The 18,747-nt window shown below is 40.1% G+C and overlaps 1 protein-coding gene across 2 annotated transcripts in view; it reads left to right on the forward strand.

The window, feature by feature from the left end:
* Positions 1–13,233, forward strand: part of LOC141777070 (protein unc-13 homolog A) — a 36,884-nt gene extending 23,651 nt beyond the window's left edge. For both annotated transcript variants that reach the window (XM_074651007.1, XM_074651006.1), the window contains exons 25-41: positions 64–191; positions 1,492–1,577; positions 1,745–1,871; positions 1,968–2,064; positions 3,516–3,659; positions 3,762–3,839; positions 4,341–4,418; positions 4,502–4,590; positions 4,984–5,127; positions 5,725–5,848; positions 6,487–6,543; positions 6,659–6,739; positions 7,766–7,913; positions 8,346–8,402; positions 9,203–9,289; positions 9,384–9,540; positions 10,009–13,233. In XM_074651007.1, the coding sequence (XP_074507108.1) occupies positions 64–191; positions 1,492–1,577; positions 1,745–1,871; positions 1,968–2,064; positions 3,516–3,659; positions 3,762–3,839; positions 4,341–4,418; positions 4,502–4,590; positions 4,984–5,127; positions 5,725–5,848; positions 6,487–6,543; positions 6,659–6,739; positions 7,766–7,913; positions 8,346–8,402; positions 9,203–9,289; positions 9,384–9,540; positions 10,009–10,297 (1,971 nt within the window). In that variant the 3' untranslated portion in view covers positions 10,298–13,233. The remainder of the gene's footprint in view (positions 1–63; positions 192–1,491; positions 1,578–1,744; positions 1,872–1,967; positions 2,065–3,515; positions 3,660–3,761; positions 3,840–4,340; positions 4,419–4,501; positions 4,591–4,983; positions 5,128–5,724; positions 5,849–6,486; positions 6,544–6,658; positions 6,740–7,765; positions 7,914–8,345; positions 8,403–9,202; positions 9,290–9,383; positions 9,541–10,008) is intronic.
* Positions 13,234–18,747: the final 5,514 nt, after the last annotated feature.

The raw sequence follows: 18,747 nt of genomic DNA on the forward strand, positions 1-18,747 counted from the left end.
TGTGCTTTCACTGCAAAGAAGTTCTTGTTACGATATGAATCCAGTACATCTTTTTGTCTCCAGGCGAAGGCAGACGCTCCAGATGAGCAGGGTCCCAGCACCAAAAACCTGGACTTCTGGTCCAAACTCATCACCCTCATCGTCTCCATCATAGAGGAGGACAAAAACTCCTACACTCATTGCCTTAATCAGTGAGTCTCTGCTCACAACATGGGCATAATTCCTCAAATTTTGCATGCAGAGCCATTGTTGGAACTTTCAAGGCCAGTTTAGGAAAAACTAAGGCTTTATGAGTAGCTGTATGGGATTTGTTTAAAAGCAAAAACTTGGCACACGCATTAAAGTGGCGGTAGGCAGTATATTTTTGGCATCATTGGGCAAAAAATCCATAATAACCTTACAGCATATTGTAATTCAAGTGTTCTGAGAGAAAACTAGACATCTGCACCTCCTCATGGCTCTGTTTTCAGGCTTTAAAAAATCTAAAATTGTCACTTCATTGAGAGAGTGTTCCTATTGGCTGTGCTCCGGTCATGTGACCGGAACTTGGCGTTCCTTCACCAGATTTCACAATGGCGGCGGCGTCACAAACTTTCTAATTTTACAGCAAAACCGTACACTACAAGATGATTCTGAAAACATTTGAGGCGAGAAATAGGCATTAACGTAACATAATATTGATTCATATTTGATCAGTGCTGCCTAGTTTGACCGTTTGGTCGGAGTTCGTGAGTGATTGACAGCCAGCTCTCATAGACAGCAGATGGACAGCGGACCTCAGATCAGCTCTTACTGGTTGTTTTCCTCCGGTCTGTGAAATCTTGCAGATGCCATTAGGAGCACCGGAGGACACAGAGGGACATGATTTTTTTGAGGTTACCTGTTTCATGTACGAAATTTGGTAGGCACATGTATCACTATATCAATAGCATATGAGGAGGGGAGTGTCAGAGCATTAAGAGAAACAGGCAAAACAGTCAAACAAACAACCTTTGTTTGTTTTGAAAGTCCCATGTGTGTCCTGTCAGTTATGAAATGGAGAGTAACGCAAATGTGCTTACAATATATAGAAATATCAAACTATAAACAAAACAAAAGCATCCAACTGTTCAATATTGATAACAATGTTTTCCTGTATTATAATGCTGTGTAGGTTTGTACCATACTGACAGTAAATCCTTAGCCTGTGTCTTTCCAGACAAGTCATTCCTGTACAACAGACACTTTGGTGGGAGGGGGTAGTTTGGATTTGGATCCCATTACTACTACTTTTTAAAACCGTTGTTTTAATACTTATGATTATGAATTTAAATGAACTCATTGGCTTTGTTTTAGGAGACAATGAGGAAAATAGTGTTGTGTTAATATAGAAATGCTAAAAAATATACAGAGGAAACACTGATAAAAGTGAATCTGGGTTATCTTGTTAAATAATAGATTACCATTACTGCATACAGAGCTGGATTTAAGCCTGAGCACTGCCTCTTATAGGTTTCCCCAGGAACTGAACGTGGGCAAGATCAGCGCCGAGGTCATGTGGAATATGTTTGCTCAAGACATGAAATACGCCATGGAGGGTAGGTGTTTGTGTGTGTGAGTTGTTGGGATGGGGAGGAGGAGACAGGCCTGGAAATAAGAGGAGTCATTAGTTTGTGCCAGGAGTGTGTGTTTTATGTGCAAACTATAAGGAGAAAAAGTGGTGAAGTGGGACTTTCCTCATTCTTTGTTTCTCTTTGATATTCAGAGCACGAGAAAAAACGCCTGTGTAAAAGCGCAGATTATATGAACTTGCACTTCAAGGTGAAGTGGCTCTACAACGAGTACTGCAAGGAGCTGACCACTTTCCAGAAGCACGTACCTGAATACCCAGCGTAAGTATCTTATAAACAGCATCCACACTCTTCCTCTCTCATTTATCACTGTGGCACGAAGACTCATGTTGTCTCTGCTCGTTCCTTGTTCTGCAGCTGGTTTGAACCATTTGTCGTCATGTGGTTGGATGAGAATGAAGAAGTGTCCAGAGATTTTCTGCATGGAGCCCTGGAGAGGGACAAAAAAGACGGGGTAACTGCTTTCATCTGCATCATCATATGTAAAATGTTAGCTGTACCAGCATACTAACAGGTGTTGTCAGAAAATAAACCAAAGTCTGTTACTAGAATTTCTGCAAGAGCTATTAAACACAACCTCTAAATGCAAGATTACACCAAACACCTCCTAGTTTTGAAACATTTAGTAAATGCCTGGTTTAAGTTGATTTCCTGCCCTAATTCTTATTTAAAGAGAAGATTGACACCACTCACACGTCTCTACAGTATGAAGCTACCATCAGCAGCTGGCTAAATTAGCTTAGCATAAAGACAGGGGGAAACAAAATCTGCCTGCCAGCACCCATACAAAAAAAGTGTAAAAGCAACACTGGTTTTACTGGTTGCGCTGGTTTTACCGATGGTGCCTGACTATTTCTTGGTAGGGTGCAGTGACTTCCTGGAGTCTGTTTTCAGTCTTTGAGCTAAGCTAAGCTACCAGACTGCTGGCTCTAACTTCATATTTACCGCACAGACTTGACAGTGATATCGGTCCTCTTATCTGACCCTCGGAACAAAATGTACTAACTGTTCCTTTAAGAAACAATGTTAGCTTTCTACAGCAAAGTGTGCAGGAAAATTTAGAGGAAAGAGTTTTGAAAAAAAAAGAAAAGTATCAGGCGATCATGTGAGACTTAAGTTTGACTAAATTCAACAATCAAATTCTGCTGAGGCAGTGATAAAATACAGTATGAAAGCTTAAATCTGATCTCCTACCTGCAGCATTTCCCCCCCCCAAAAAATGTATTCATGCATTTCTCATGCAAAATCAGGCAGTTCACAGCATCTCTCCTGACTCAGCACATCCCAGGCTGAGAAGAGCGGGTTGAAGACCTCAGGGCAATCAATAATGATTCAATACCGAAGGCAATTGAACAAAAAAACTTCACTGCAGAGAAGTGCAGATGCTACAGCATAAGTCGATGTACTCACACACACTCAGTCTCAATCGTGCCTACATATCCACGCAGCAAGTAGGTCGATTCAGAGCAGCTGAAGATTCCCCCAGCTCATATGTCAGGACTCCTTTGGGTCCAATTACTGTCGCCAGAGGCAGCTTCTGCATTCCTGTGTCAGCGAAAACAGTGGTCCCCAGACCCAGTCACATACCATAACACTATTCACTAATGGCCGGCCTGTTAATGAGGGCCCTGCTCCTCATCATAACCCTCTTATCACCTCCATCGCTCTCATCCAAGCGCTTACAGAGGAATCACCTCCCAAATCCTTTGATCACTTGCAGCTGAAGAGGGGTCAGCTTCATTGTCCATGATGTGTAACAGCGCCGTGATCCTCTCCCATGGGTGGCCCTCAGGGGGATCCAACCCCTCACTTTCAGTGTTAGTCGTCCTCACATCACTGTGCTGCAGCATCAGCACCACAAAACAGCTCCTCACACTCTCTCCCCCCTTTCTTCTCGTTTTGCAGTTCCAGGTCACATCAGAGCACGCTTTGTTCTCCTGCTCAGTGGTGGACGTGTTCTCTCAGCTCAATCAGAGCTTTGAAATCATCCGCAAACTGGAGTGCCCCGACCCTCAGATCGTTGGCAACTACATGAAGAGATTCGCCAAGGTGACTTTCACCTGCTAATGCTCCCCACAGAATGTCTTTACCTGAGTAGTCGCTTTTAATGCAATACATTTCTCATTCCTTTATTTTGTTTCTTTCTCCTAGACCATTGGTAATGTCCTGCTGGCTTACGCTGACATCATTGAAAAGGATTTTCAAAATCATGTCAAGAAAGAGAAAGTGGTAGGTGTTAAAGATGTTTTAATGTAGAAGACGTAACAGTGTGTAAAGAGTTTGGCACAACAAGGTACCAGATGGAAATTTGTGTCTGCGGAATAAACAGCAGTGACTGATTCAACTGTTTAATTTGAGCCCCATAAGGAGCATTGGTGTATGTGGTCAGGTTGATTAATTTTAGCACAATAAACTGCTCTTCAGTGTTATAGCCGTGCCCAGGTTGCAGTGCTTCAGAGTGAATTAGTGCTGTGTAATTAGCTGAATGTGGTGTAGGCTCGGGGAAAAGTGGGCTGCTCTCCCAGTGAGACCAGGAGCCCCCGGAGGAGCAGTAATTACTGAAAACTCCTGCTGCTCCTGCCCTGCATCACTAAGAGCTCTTTTTGCCAAAGAAGCAATAAAACAAGTTAGGAGGACTAACCTTGATTGATTACAATAAAATGCTGGGAGCAGACAGAGGAAAGGGAGTGAGAAGTGTGTGCGTAATGATTTTTCTCTTTCACCCCTCAGCCATGTATCATCATCAATAACATCCAGCAGCTCAGGGTTCAGTTGGAGAAGATGTTTGAGGCCATGGGAGGCAAAGATGTGAGTTTCCATACATGCTGTTATTGTTGTGATTGGGCCAATATAACATGACTCTTGTATTCATCCTGTTTGTATTCTTCCAGCTCAATCTGGAGGCGAGTGACTTCCTCAAGGAGCTGCAGAACAAACTCAACAGCGTCATGGATGACCTCAGCCGCATCTTTGCTGTCAGGTGGGTCTGTCTTTTTGGAACCAGTTTCTCCTGCTGATTTCAAAGTCTGTTTGCATGTTTACATTTGGCATATATATTTATTACTTCTCAATATGCATATACATACTACATTACTCTTTATATTCAGTTTATCCATTTGAAATACTGTCTACCACAAATTGACATTACTTACTTAGGCCCTATATTTTAACTTGCACTATTTTAAGTCTTAGATTCTCATTTTGCTTTTCCCTGTGTTTTTTCCCTTTTTTATATATACATATAAGGAGCATTGTTGAAGGGGAACCTTGACATCCAAGATTTTCACTGCCAACGACCGCTTTGTTGTAATTTGTTGTGCATATGATAAAGAAAGGAAATTGAAGCTTGTTGGCTTTTTGTGTGGTGATGCAGTTTCCAGCCACAGATCGAGGACAATGTGAGGCAAATGGGAGACATCCTAGCCCAGGTAAAAGGTCAGACCGTCCCGGCCAACGGCAGCGTGGTTCAGGATGCCGACAACGTCCTGCAGCCCATCATGGACTTCCTGGACATCAAGTAAGTACGGCTGGATATCGAAGAATTAACTGAAATGTGTCTCAGAAGTTAGCAATGAATGTTTGGTCAGATTCTTAGTCGTGGTTAGTCTTTCTTTCATCAGATTTTTTTTATCGAGATTTTACACTTTTTTAAAGGAACAGTGTGTAACATTTCAGGGGATCTATTGGCAGAAATATAATATAATATTCATAACTATGTTTACATTAGTGTTTAATCATCTGAAACTAAGAATTGTGTTTTCGTTAGCTCACGTTATCTCAGTCTTGGAAAGGGAGGAGCGAGCGGAGTGGTACTCAGTTGGTTGCAATCTGAAACCACACCACTAGATTCCGCCAAATCCTAAACACTGTACCTTTTAAGGCACAGTTCTTGAATGGCTGCTTTTACTAAGACAACATTCAATATTTTTTAAATGAACAAATAATAATACAAAAATGTAAATGGTACCAAGTCTCACAAGTGCGTTATATATTGTTTGTGCCTTTATGAATGTTACTATGGCAGGCACACACACTCCACAAATAAAAGAAAACATGCGTTTCAGTGCTGCCTTCATGTCTGTCAGTTATGAGATTGTGTGTTTTTGTGTTTCAGCCTGTCGCTGTTCGCTAAGATCTGTGAGAAGACCGTCCTGAAGAGAGTGCTGAAGGAGCTGTGGAAACTAGTGATGAACACAATGGAAAAAACAATTGTGCTTCCAACACTCACTGACCAGACGGTATGTAATTAAAAAAAGACTCACTCCTATTTTCTTCACCTTTTTCTTCTTCTCTGCTTCTGAATTTAAATGCCTTTCATTGCTTTGTTCCGTAGTGATTGTACATTAACCCATTTATCCTGCCATTACCCCATTCTCTCTCCCTTCCTTCCTTTCTTAGGTTGCTGTAAGTATGTGTGTGTGTGTGTATGTGTGTGTACAGCCTCTGTTAGCATGGAGAAACACTGTATTTTTAACAGGAGCGTAAACACCACCCTCTGTAGCCTTTGTTTTTTTTGTTTCTTTTACAAGTCTTTCTCCTTCTCTGTGGATATCAGTGCATCAAACCTGATTTAAATGGCAGCACGTTGCACCAGAGGCAACATTTCCTGCCCATGAGTCCCTGCAATACTGACTGACTGTGCACCAAAGCACTAAAACCTTTTTTCTCTCCCAAAATGTAGCTTGTTTATTTAATGGATATATAGATTAGTATAAAAATGTTACTCTTTTTTCCCCCTCACTCTACATTTCTTGTATCTGCAGCTGTCTGTCCTCACTAAACCTCCTGAACTCACCTCTCACTCAACTGCATATCTCTCAAACACCACCCTTTTGTTTCTCTACTCACTTATCTATCTGTCTGTCTCTCATAATAGGGCACTCAGATGATCTTCAACGCTGCTAAGGAGTTGGGCCAGCTTTCCAAGCTCAAGGTGATGAAAATAGAAGGCAGCAAAAAAAAAAAAAAACGAATTAATGAAAATTATAGATTGCATTTTAGCAGTAAGTGTGATATAGACTGACTCCTTTGTTTGATCTGTCCTGCAGGAGCACATGGGGCGAGAGGAGGCCAAAGCTCTCAGTCCTAAACAGTGTGCAATAATAGAGCTGGCATTGGACACTATTAAGGTATTGTATTCCTGTGTCACACGAACAGCTGGCAGGGAAATTGGTGCTCTTAATTACTTTAACATAATTTTAGTGTGTAACATTTAGGGGATCTATTGGTGGAAATGGAATATAATATTAATAAATATGTTTTCTTTAGTGTATAATTTCCTGTTTTTGTTACCTTAGAATGAGATGTTTATATCTACATAGTGAGCGGGGCCTCTCTTCTACAGTGTTTCTACAGTAGCCCAGAACGGACAAACAAAATACTGTTAACTTTTCCTGCTTGGGCCGGAGTCGATAATGTTACTGGCTCCGGAGTTAACCCCCGTCCCTCCAATCAGCCGCCGAGAAACAAGACACGGGAAACACACACACTCTACGCACTGACTCTTCTATATTCTCCAAATGACTTACGCTACTCTTTCAACAACTTGTTCTAGAGAGGGCCATTCGCTTTTTAACGACGACCACCGTAGTTTGCCTTCACACTTGGCCCACGGGAGAAGGTGTAATCTGCAAACTCACCGCTAGATGCCGCCAGATGTTACACACTTTACCTTTTAACATGAAGAAATACTAAAAGAACATAGAGTTTGTGTCCGTGGATCTATGGGTTCATGATCAGGGGAAATGTGTCTCTCCTCAACCCTACAATGTGGTTTAGACTGATATTTGTTTACAAAGCATTTGCAGATTTAACTCTAGTCATTTATGTACATGTTTATCTCACTTCAGGGTGACACATGCTATATATTTGTATGAATCAAAGGATTATGAAATAATGAAATGTTCTTCTCAATTTCTAATCAACTTTGAACACCATGTTTGGTGTACTTTAGTGCAGATTTAGAGGTGTTTGAGTTGCCAAACCAGCTTCAAAGCACCATGCCTTTGCTCCATAGCTCCAGGGCTGACACTACAAAACAGTTTTGTCATACTTGTCACATTTCCCACTCAGAGCTCTCTGTGTCCTACCCTCTGTCTGTCTGCTTGCCGTCTACCCATCTACAATACGTGTGTCATGTCACATCTGTTACACAGCAATACTTCCATGCTGGCGGTGTGGGCCTGAAGAAGACATTCTTGGAGAAGAGTCCAGACCTGCAGTCTCTGCGCTACGCCCTGTCTCTGTACACCCAGGCCACAGACAAGCTCATCAGGAAGTTTGTCCTCTCGCAGAGCGCTCAGGGTATGACTTCAAACGGCAATAACCCTCCCCCCCACACACACACGCACACACACTGTCGCATAGTATACAAAAATGCTTTCAGGTACTCTCAAAGAGCTCCACTGCTTATTCTTACTTTTACTGCAGCTCATGGAATTAAAATGGGATTATGAGATTAAATACAGTGTAGGAAGAAAATGTTTAATTCATTGCTTCAGTTAATTACAGTAGCAATACCAGCAAATACTGGTTTTAGTTATACACAGTATAACTTTAAATGCCCACAGATGAATTTTAGAAGAGCAGAAAAACGGGAATGATGAATGCTTTTAAATTGCTCAAAGACGCCGTAGTTGTTTAGGTATTTATACCATCAGTCATTCCTCCTGTCGTACGAATGAACACTTTTGTTTTGCAATCCTCTAATGCTGACTTTCTTCCGTCTCCTCTCAGTCCACGGAGGGAAAGGGCTCAGGTGCACGGCAAACGAAGACACACCGCCAGAGAAAGGTACGTGTCAGCGGTGTTGTGTCAAATCTGCATGTCCCCCACAGCAACCTGCAGCGGCTCAGACGACTGCTCAGACATCTGTGTGATCACACTGTCAGAAACCAAAAATAACCAGACAGCGTGCAGTGTTATCCCTCGGCACTCTGCTTCTTCTTGTTTTTTCCTCCTTTTTACTCTCTAATTTGAATTCCTCTTTATCAGCTGAAAAATCATGACTGATGCATGGACTATTTGTGGTAGATGAAGCTTTTTATATACAGTATGTAGAATGCACACAGAAAGATAATGTCCAAACCAGCTGAGCAGGTGAGAACTTGAATGTGAAAACTGCAGTGACTTGAGGAGAGGCTAGGATGTGCAAGACACGATGATTAAAAGATGCACAGATTGTGTCTGCTGATGAAAAGGAGCTTTTCTACAGATTTTTGTGTTGCAGTTTGGACTTTCTCAGTTTCAACTCCTTTTTCTTTTTTCCTTCAGTGTGAATAGAAAGTTAAGAATTAATTACCAGCCATTACTGCGTTACAGTTTGCCATTTGCTTAGCAATAGAGCTGGCACAAAAGCTACTTTACCCGGCCAAGTCCTGCTCATCTGATTATCACAGAGTGTGTGTGTGTGCATGTGTGTGTATAGTCTCTGTATGTTTAAATTTAGTTCACAATCTGCTGATGCATCCGAATTCTTCAAGTCATACATCTTCGCTGTGCTACATTATGGACTGCAAAAGACACTGGTAATGACCAACCTAAGACAAATGGGCACATAATCAACTGAGTAATTACTGAGCATATCTTTACAGCATCTGGAGTGGATGCAGTTGGCGAGGTGGTTATGGGCGTGGACATTTTACCCCAACCTAATGGAGAGCACAAGATCAGCGTCAAAGGTAAAAAAAAAGGCAGAGCAGACTGCACTGCTGTCCCAGTTTTCTTGTCTTCTCCTACCTTTCTTCTTTAACTTTACCTATGCTCATCCTCTAGTGGTGGCTGCTAATGACCTGAAATGGAAGGCGCAGGGCTTCAGGCCCTTCGTGGAGGTCTACATCATCGGCCCTCACCTCAGCGACAAGAAGAGGAAATTTGCCACCAAGTCCAAGAACAACACCTGGTCACCTAAGTTCCTTGAGAGCTTCCAGTAGTGAGTGTCACCCATTTCTGCTGGATTTGATTGGCTTTGTTTTGGATATTCCCTCAGTTTCACATAATGAGTTGAGTTAACTTATACTGCAACGGGACAGACAGGACAGCAACCTGTCAATCACAAGGTAGCCACACCCTAAAGCATACCCTGCTTTATGGTCTATTTGACTCTAAATGGGATCATAATTTACTAAATGAACATCATGCTGTATTGAAGAAGACTTGGAACTAGCGATTGAGACCATAAACTCATGTTTACAATGTTTACTGAGGTAATAAATCAAGTGAGAAGTAGGGTCATTTTCTCATAGACTTCTATATAATTAGACTTCTTTTTGCAACCAGATTGTTAGAAAGAATGCAAGTTTAGGGCACTTCAGCATTGGCTTTACTTCTCAGACCCAGAGGTAGCCCACTGATACTAAAACAAAAAAACACTTAATAAGGCAATTCTGTCTTGTTTCAGCTCCTTGGGTACGGAGGTGGGTCCAGAGAGCTACGAGCTGCAGGTGTGTGTGAAGGACTACTGCTTCGCCAGAGAGGACCGCACCGTGGGCATGGCCGTGGTGCAGGTGAAGGACATAGCCAGCAAGGGCAGCGTCACCTGCTGGATGCCGCTGGGCAGACGTGTCCACATGGACGAGACGGGCCTGACGGTGCTGCGCATCCTCTCTCAGCGTAACAACGACGATGTGGCAAAAGAGTTCGTCAAGCTCAAGTCGGACCAGCGCTCAGCTGAGGAGGGCCGCACGTGAGGGAGGGCGGAGAGAGCGAGGACACAAGTGTGTGCACAAAAACACCAGAGACATAGTAGGCACACATATAGTAGTCCCACCTACATAGATAGACAACCATGTGCAATACACAAGCACACACATGAAAATGCTCTATTGTACATATATCTGCATACATTATGCAACATTTACATTGCAATGTTATCAATGCAAACATGGAGGAATATGTTTATAAACATTCATATTTAATTTTGAATATTTCCACAGCCCAACTCAAAGCTCTCAGTTTAGGTCCAGCCTCACATTAGCAACCCCCCGCTCAATCTTTCCCATAACACATCACACCTTTTATACGCTGTACATTTAGATGTGATATGATGCAACGCAGAACAACAACTAAACCATGTGAATAGTTTGAGGACGACCACTTTGCACTTTTGCTTCTCTGTGTCTTCAGGAGACCAGTCCTTGCCTAGCTGTGCTCTGTCCGTCCGTCCGTCTGTCTGTCCGCTTGCCTGCCTGACTGTGTGTCGTTCTTCCAGTCCGTCGGTCTTTCTCCCCACCCACCCCCCCACCACTCATCGTCGTTTGCTCTGCGTAGTCTTCCCACGGTGTGATGTGTTGTGTAGGTTGGAGTTCAGGCACGGATCTAAGATCAGCTCCCTTTTTGCCCAAAAATCCAAATAGAGAAAAACACTGACCTTAGATCAGTGTCCAGGGGCAACGTCACTGCTAGTCTGTCCTGTAATGTACTAACGCCCTGCATGTTGACCCCAGGAACACTGTGATTCACTTTGCTGTAACTCCCCCTATAAAAGTTGGGGGCCTCCAATATTTTACCAGTGTGAGCATGGTGCATATATAACCCTTGTACAGTAAGGTTTTATAATTATGACCCGACTAACCGTCATTATCATGGAGAAAACACACCGACAGTGGAAACATGCTGAGCCTGATGTGTTGATAGAGACGAAGGTTGAGGCCACAATGTGCTTTTTTTTTGCTTTTTTACTTTTCTTGCTTCACATCACAACAAACGGAGCAATACCCCAGTGTCCAACACATACACACACCCCTAGAGTGCACATTAACTCCAAAAAGGGCTACAGGATCAGTGGACCGGGATGTCAGTTTACGCACTAATACATACTGTCCACACTTCTGTTGGCAAATTGACCACAAGGTTTCCCCATGTGCCCGCCCTCCCCTGTTGTACCTGCTCTGCCATAGAAACAAGGCCACACTGCAGACACGCTCCGATTCAGAAAGTCTCTCATGAGTGACACTGTGGAGGAAGCTCAAAGGACACGCGACGCTGAAGGACACTTTCCTCCCGATCGCCTGCACACTAAACCCATCTCTTTAAGGCAATAGTGGTTTGTTTGTACGTTCACTGAACCTTGTGGTTTTTAAGAAGAACAAACCCCCCTGTGGACACTGCTGTGTCTTTTGTTATTGTGTGCATGTGTGTGAAGGTGTGTGTGAGTGTGTGTGTGTGGGCTGACTGTCACACCCGGCAAAATGGGCTGTGAGATTGTGAGCAATATATTGTATCTACATACCCTAAATGTATGCGCTGTCAATATAAATACAGGAGCACCAACTGCAATATCCAGACCCAAGGAATGGGAAACTTTAAGATTCTTTTTTAAATTTCATTTTATTTATGGACTCATAAAAAACCCATTCCTGTTGAGAGTGTGTACGATTTTTCTCACGTTTTGGATAAGAAGGGAAGTGTTTTGTCCGAGAGTTCCTATTTGCCTTTAGGACCAAATTTGCACGAGCTCATGTTTTTTTTTGTTTTCAAAGAAAGAAGCCATCGGAGTCACCGCCAAGCATTTATGTTGTCTCAGTTTAAGTCTTGTCACGAGCGTTAATGAACCCCTTTATCTTTCACTGCAAAAAGGTGAGCAAACACTCACAGTCATAGTCCGGCTCGTCTTGTAGTCTCTTTGTGAAATTTAATGATGTCAGTGACAGTGAGGTTTTCCTGTCGCTGTGCGGAGCTACACCAGACTGTCACTGCTGGCCTGTCACATGTTGTCTTTATGAAATACTGTTGAATTCTACCAAAAAACAAAGCTTCTGAATGTTATTTATCTTCAGCAGAGCCTTCTTTCTACAATCAGAGGGACAGTTAAATCCAAAATGGACACCAACCATACCTTTAATTCAGGCGTCCAAATTTCACTTAAATAAAACGGATCATTATGGGAGAACCAGCCTTTCAAAATTTAACATTTAACACGCAGTGCAGATACATTGTTTTTATGTGTTCAATAAGTAATCCCAGGGCTCAAGACAAAACTTGACATGTCAGGTTGTAGCTGTAAAAGCAAAAAAAGAAACAACAGCATTTATAACCGATCATCCAGTTTGGGGCTCGTTGGTTTGCCTGCTTTATGTATGCACACACACACACACACACACACACCACTGCACACACCACTGCACACACGCGCACTGACGACACACACACCTGCACACACATCTACACACCGATCTCTGCTCAAGCACAAAAAAGGGCACATGTAAGATGACACACATGCATGCATGCACGCCGACACAACTCCGTGGAGACCAATGACGCCCACCCTGTGAATAGAATCAACTTACAATTGCATGATGGGAAACTTTATCGTGCCAGCACGTGTCTCTTTGATGTGACTTTTTATTTTCCTTTTTTTAAATTTTGATTTCCAAAAGCTATGTAATGATAAGTCATCAATGTTTTTTGTTTTTTTTCAAAACAGCTTGTGAATACGTCATCTGTAACCAATATGAATGTAGTGTGAACACAGAACTCGCATGAGAGAATTATTTTCTACTAAGGATGTTTCTAATTTGTTTCTTATCATTATTGATTGTTCTTTAATGAGGATGAAGGGGAACTGGAATGCAGCCTGATTGTGATCTGCTTCCTATTAAAAAGGACATTTGTGTCACGATCTAAACGTTCGCTTTATTATTCTTTCTGTGGTACCCGAGAATCACATTACTGCACTTTGATGTGTGAGAATGTGTTTATTCAGTTATTAAATCTCAGAATACATATGTCTAATATAACTATAGAGTGAGGAATCTCTGTCTGTCTTTCCGTGTGTCCTTAGCATATCTCCAGAACCGCTCATCCAATCTACTTCACACTTGGTGGGTGTATTGCCAGGGACCCAAGGGAGTACAGTGTCGAATGTGGTGCAGTTTGACCAGATGGTGGCACTACAACAATGAGCTTTACGTTTTGGCTGGTAACTTACCTTAAACCTGCAGTAGGCAGAATATTTTTGGCATCATCGGGCAAAACTTCCATAATGACCTTTCAGCATATTGTAATTCAAGTGTTCTGAGTGAAGACTAGACATCTGCACCTCCTCATGGCTCTGTTTTCAGGCTTTGAAAAAATGTAGCCCATGATGGGAGACAATGAGAAAGTTTGTGACCCGACAGCCATGTTGAAATCAGTCGAAGATATACCAAGCACCGCCCACCAGCCGGAGCAAACTGTCTCATTTTACAGCTAAACAGTACACTACAAGATGTTTCTGAAAACATTTGAGGTGAGAAATAGGCATTACAGTAACAGAATATTGATTCATATTTGATCAGCGCTGCCTTGTTTGACCGTCTGATCAGAGTTTACGAGTGATTGACAGCTGCTCAGAGACGGCAGGCTCCAGCTTGGCTCTGATTGGTTGTTTTCCTCCGGTCTGTGAAATCCTGCAGATGCCATTAGGAGCACCGGAGGACACAGAGGAACATGATTTTTTTCAGACTACCTGTCTCATGCACTACTGTCAGGATATAGTGATCGTTGTATAAAAATAACTTTTTAAAAATCATGTTTGCTCCATTTCGACCCACTGCTGCTTTTACTCAGAAAGGACATTTTTAATTGTGTCCAAATCTGATTTTTTTTTTGTTACTCTTCCTACAAATTTTGAGCGAATCATAACGAAATTTGGTACAGAACATCTCTGGACCACACCGGGAAAAATTACTTTTTTGGATTGTTGATGTTCCATACAGTTTTACTATAGCTGGCTCTCAAAGTTAGCTCAAACATTGTGGGCAGGGCTTAAATTACAAAAAAGGTCATGTCTCCTGAACGCTTTGAGCCATTGCGACAACATTTGGTGGACGTGTAGATGTGATGTCTGAGTGACCTTGGCAAATTTGGTGCCATTTAGCCAGTAGCAGCATACTCTAACTCTAAAGGAAATATTCTCAGTCTGTCTATATGTACTGTATGTATGACTGTTCCTCACATATCTCACTGTTTATCCAATCAATTTCGGACTTGGCGGGTATACGAGCAGCCATACCGCGGTTCTCGACAATGCTGTAAGCAGCACTTCTGGGGGGCCAAGCAATCGGCCAATTATAACAAAAAGGAGCCTTTAAAGCAATAAGTTATGAAAATGTGTAAATTTCAAAAGGTGTTTCGACAGATGCTGTTCCCTTTCAGATGAAGACAACAGGGTGTTATATATTATGTTAACCTTCAGCTGGAACAACCGGTTTCCACTTCAGTGAGCGCTCAGTCTGTTCTCCATGACCTCTGACCTCTGACCTCTGACCTCATTGTGGAGGGGGGAGGTGAGAATCACACACCACCACTTTACACAAGCTCAACCAGATGTTTTAGCTCCTTCTCCACAGTCGACGAGGGTGGGGAGAAATATAAGCTCAGTTGCAGTTAGTCTGAATAAAAAATCAATAGGAACTTAGGACATTTTTTCTCTTTAACATTAGTGTACACATTAGATTACAATAATCATGTTTTTTTTCACACTTGTGTTGTTGTTGTTTTTAAATCTGGCTGAAATTCTTAAACCTGTTAGAGATAAAAGAAGCCAAGCCTGGTGAACACAGTGTGTGCTATACTGTGTTTTCCCCCTTGATTCCATTTGGGACTTCAACAAATCTAATTATTGAATCACCAACCAGGATTGGCTGGTGTTCTGACAAATGAGAAAGCTGAGATTTTGAGAATAAAGTCATAATATTACGAGAAAAAAGTCGTAATTTAATGAGAATAAAGTCATGCTATTTACGAGAATAAAGTCATAACTTTACGAGAAAAAAGTCGTAATATTACGAAAATAAATAACTTTACGAGAAAACAAGCTATAATATTACGAGAATAAATTCATAACTTTACACGAAAAAAAGTTGTAATTTTACGAGAATAAAGTCGTAATTTAATGAGAATAAAGTCATACTATTCCAAGAAAAATTGTCGTAATATTACGAGAATAAAACCATAACTTTACGAGAAAAGTCGTACTATTACCAAAATAAATAACTTTACGAGAAAAAAGTCGTAATATTGCGAGAATAAATAACTTTACCAGAAAAAAGTTGTAATATTACGAGAATAAAGTCGTAATTTAACGAGAATAAAGTCAAGAAAAATTGTCGTAATATTACGAGAATAAAATCATAACTTTACGAGAAAAAAGTCGTAATATTACGAAAATAAATACGTTTACGAAAAAAAAGTCATAATATTGCGAGAATAAATACGAGAAAAAAAAGTGGTAATATTACAAAAATAAAGACATAACTTTACATGAAAAAAGTCGTAATACGGGAATAAAGTTTCTTGCACATTCTATTATGCACATTCTACTTATGATAATATGGTGCTGATGTGCCAAAAGATTAAGTATTTAGTTATTTGTGAAACCTAAAATATATCTTCGAAAGATGCTCCACGTTCCTACGACTTTTTTTTCGTAAACTTATGACTTTATTCTCATAATATTACAACTTTTTTTTCTCGTAAACTTCTTACTTTATTCTCATAATATTACGACTTTTTTTTCTCGTAAACTTCTTACTTTATTCTCATAATATTACGACTTTTTTTTTTCGTAAACTTCTTACTTTATTCTCATAATATTACGACTTTTTTTTCTCGTAAACTTCTTACTTTATTCTCATAATATTACAACTTTTTTTTCTCGTAAACTTCTTACTTTATTCTCATAATATTACGACTTTTTTCTTGTAAACCTATGACTTTATTCTCGTAAACTTCTTACTTTATTTTCATAATATTACAACTTTTTTTTCTTGTAAACCTATGACTTTATTCTCATAATATTATGACTTTATTCTCGAAATTTCAGATTTATTTTTTTCTTCCTCAATGTGGCTCTAATACTCCGTCGTAGGATACAGCGACCGTTTTATAAAAATGACTTTTTTTAATGACAGGATGAGCTACTGGTAGGACTTTCTGAGCAGGTAGCTCTTTTTGTCAGAACACCTGACAAACCTGTATTGACTGTGACGTCATCCCACAGGTGCGCACACACCTGATGCGGGTTTAACGTGATGAGCAGCGGAAACATGGCCTACAGCGTGGGCTGACAATTTGGAGGGTGGGGGAGCATCCTTATCCGTGTCTGTGAGAAACCCTTCTCCTATTTCCTTTACTACCGAGGTTTAAGAGTTGTCCTCCAGGTCTCTCAGCTCGAGTTAATGTGTTTAGCCTGCAGACAGCTCACATTAACCAGCTAACAGCTGACAGCCATCAGCAACTCCAGTGAATGAAAGACAACCTGGATGGGATCAAATGCAGATCACGTGAAGGGAGAAAGATCCAGGGACATCCAACACATGGTGAGTAATATCCACTTAAATGTTTTAATGTAATGTAACTAAGTACATTTACTCAAGTAATGTACTTAAGTATAATTTTGAGGTACTTACATTTCTTTAGACCAACTTTACTTGAGTATTTCCATTTTCTGCTACTTTTTTTACTTCCACTCCTCTACATCTCAGAGGGAAATATTGTACTTTTTACTGCACTAAATTTATTTTACAGATTTTGTATTAGTAATCTGAATCAACTAATAAATGATGATATATTATTGTAGATTAAACTAAGTATTTAAAATGTGCCACACCATTATCAAGCTGCAATATTAATGTGATGTATAAAGTACTGCATCAATAATTATAATCCAATAATGTAGTATATATTATTCTGACATGGGCCCTTCTGCATAAGAATACTTTTACTTTTAATACTTTAAGTATATTTTAATTTTAAGATATTCTGACTTTTGTACTTTTACCGAATCACAGTAAATACATTCAATTAAAATCATCATAAAATGTGTCATAAAAAAGTCATAGTATAATATGTCGAAAAAAGTTAACAAAAGGAATACTATAGCATGTCAAAAAAAGTCATAGTGTGTATGTCTCAGAAAGTCATATTATAGTATGTCTAAAAAAGAATCATTAAAAAGTCATATGTCGAAAAATTTCATGAAAAAAGTCATACTATAGTATTTTGAAAACGTTTATGAAAAAAAGTCATAGTATAGTATGTCGAAATATTTTATGAAAGTCTTATGTCGAAAAATATTATTAAAAAAAAAACGAAAAATGTTATGAAAAAAAAGTCATAGTATGCTGGAAAAATGTCACAAGACATAGTATAGTGTGTCATGAAGTACAGTTCAAGGTCATAGTTTCAAATTCTTTATTGTTATATACACAATAATTACAGAGAAGCATTCATTGGTAATGAAAATCTTTTCTCAGGCTCCCTTAAACAATGCTCATTAAATATGTGTAAAAAGGAAATTACGCAAGGAAAAGAAATGTGATTCTAAGCACTAAAATAGTAAAATATAGGGATAAAATACAAAATAAAAATTTATTTTTATTTGTTTGTCCTAGGCTGGGGTCATTGGGATCCCTGATAATCCATTTGGCCTTCTTCCTACACTGTTGGCTCTAGAGGTCGTCCATGGATGGCAACTCTGTCCGGGTGATTCCGCCGGTCAGGACAATGTCAATGGTGCACCTGCAGAAGTGTCTTGGAGTTCCTGTTGATTCTTATCGGGCTGCAAGGAAGAAGAAGCATCGTCTCACTTTCTTGGTGATGGTGTCCGTGTGGTGAGTCCAGGTCAGGTGTTCGCTGATGTAAACCCTTAGAAACATTAAAAATGTCATACAGTAATATCCCATAAAAATGTCAGAATAAAGTCAATGTACAGTGCCTTCAGAAAGTATTCAGACCTCTTTACTTTTTTCACATTTCCAGGTGTGTAGTATAGTATGTCAAAAAATTTGATGACAAAAAGTCATAGTATGGCGAAACGTTTAATGAAAGAAAGTCATAGTATAATGTGTCGAAAAATTTCTTGAAAAGAAATTATAGTATAGAATGTCGAAAAAAAATTTGAAAAATTGTCAGTACATTAAGTTGAAAAATGTTATGAAAAAAAGTCATAGTATAGTGTGTCGAAAAATTGAGAAAAAGTCATAGTATAGTATGTCGAACGAATTTCATGAAAAAAAAGTCATAGAATATGTCAAAACATTTCATGAAAAAAAGTCATAGTATAGTAGGTCGAAAAAGTTCATGGACAAAAAGTCATAGTATTGTATGTTGAAACATTTTATGAAAAAAAGTCAGTATAGTATGTCGAAAACTTTCT

The sequence above is a fragment of the Sebastes fasciatus genome, chromosome 11, assembly GCF_043250625.1.
Source record: "Sebastes fasciatus isolate fSebFas1 chromosome 11, fSebFas1.pri, whole genome shotgun sequence".
In the NCBI taxonomy this organism is placed as follows: domain Eukaryota; kingdom Metazoa; phylum Chordata; class Actinopteri; order Perciformes; family Sebastidae; genus Sebastes; species Sebastes fasciatus.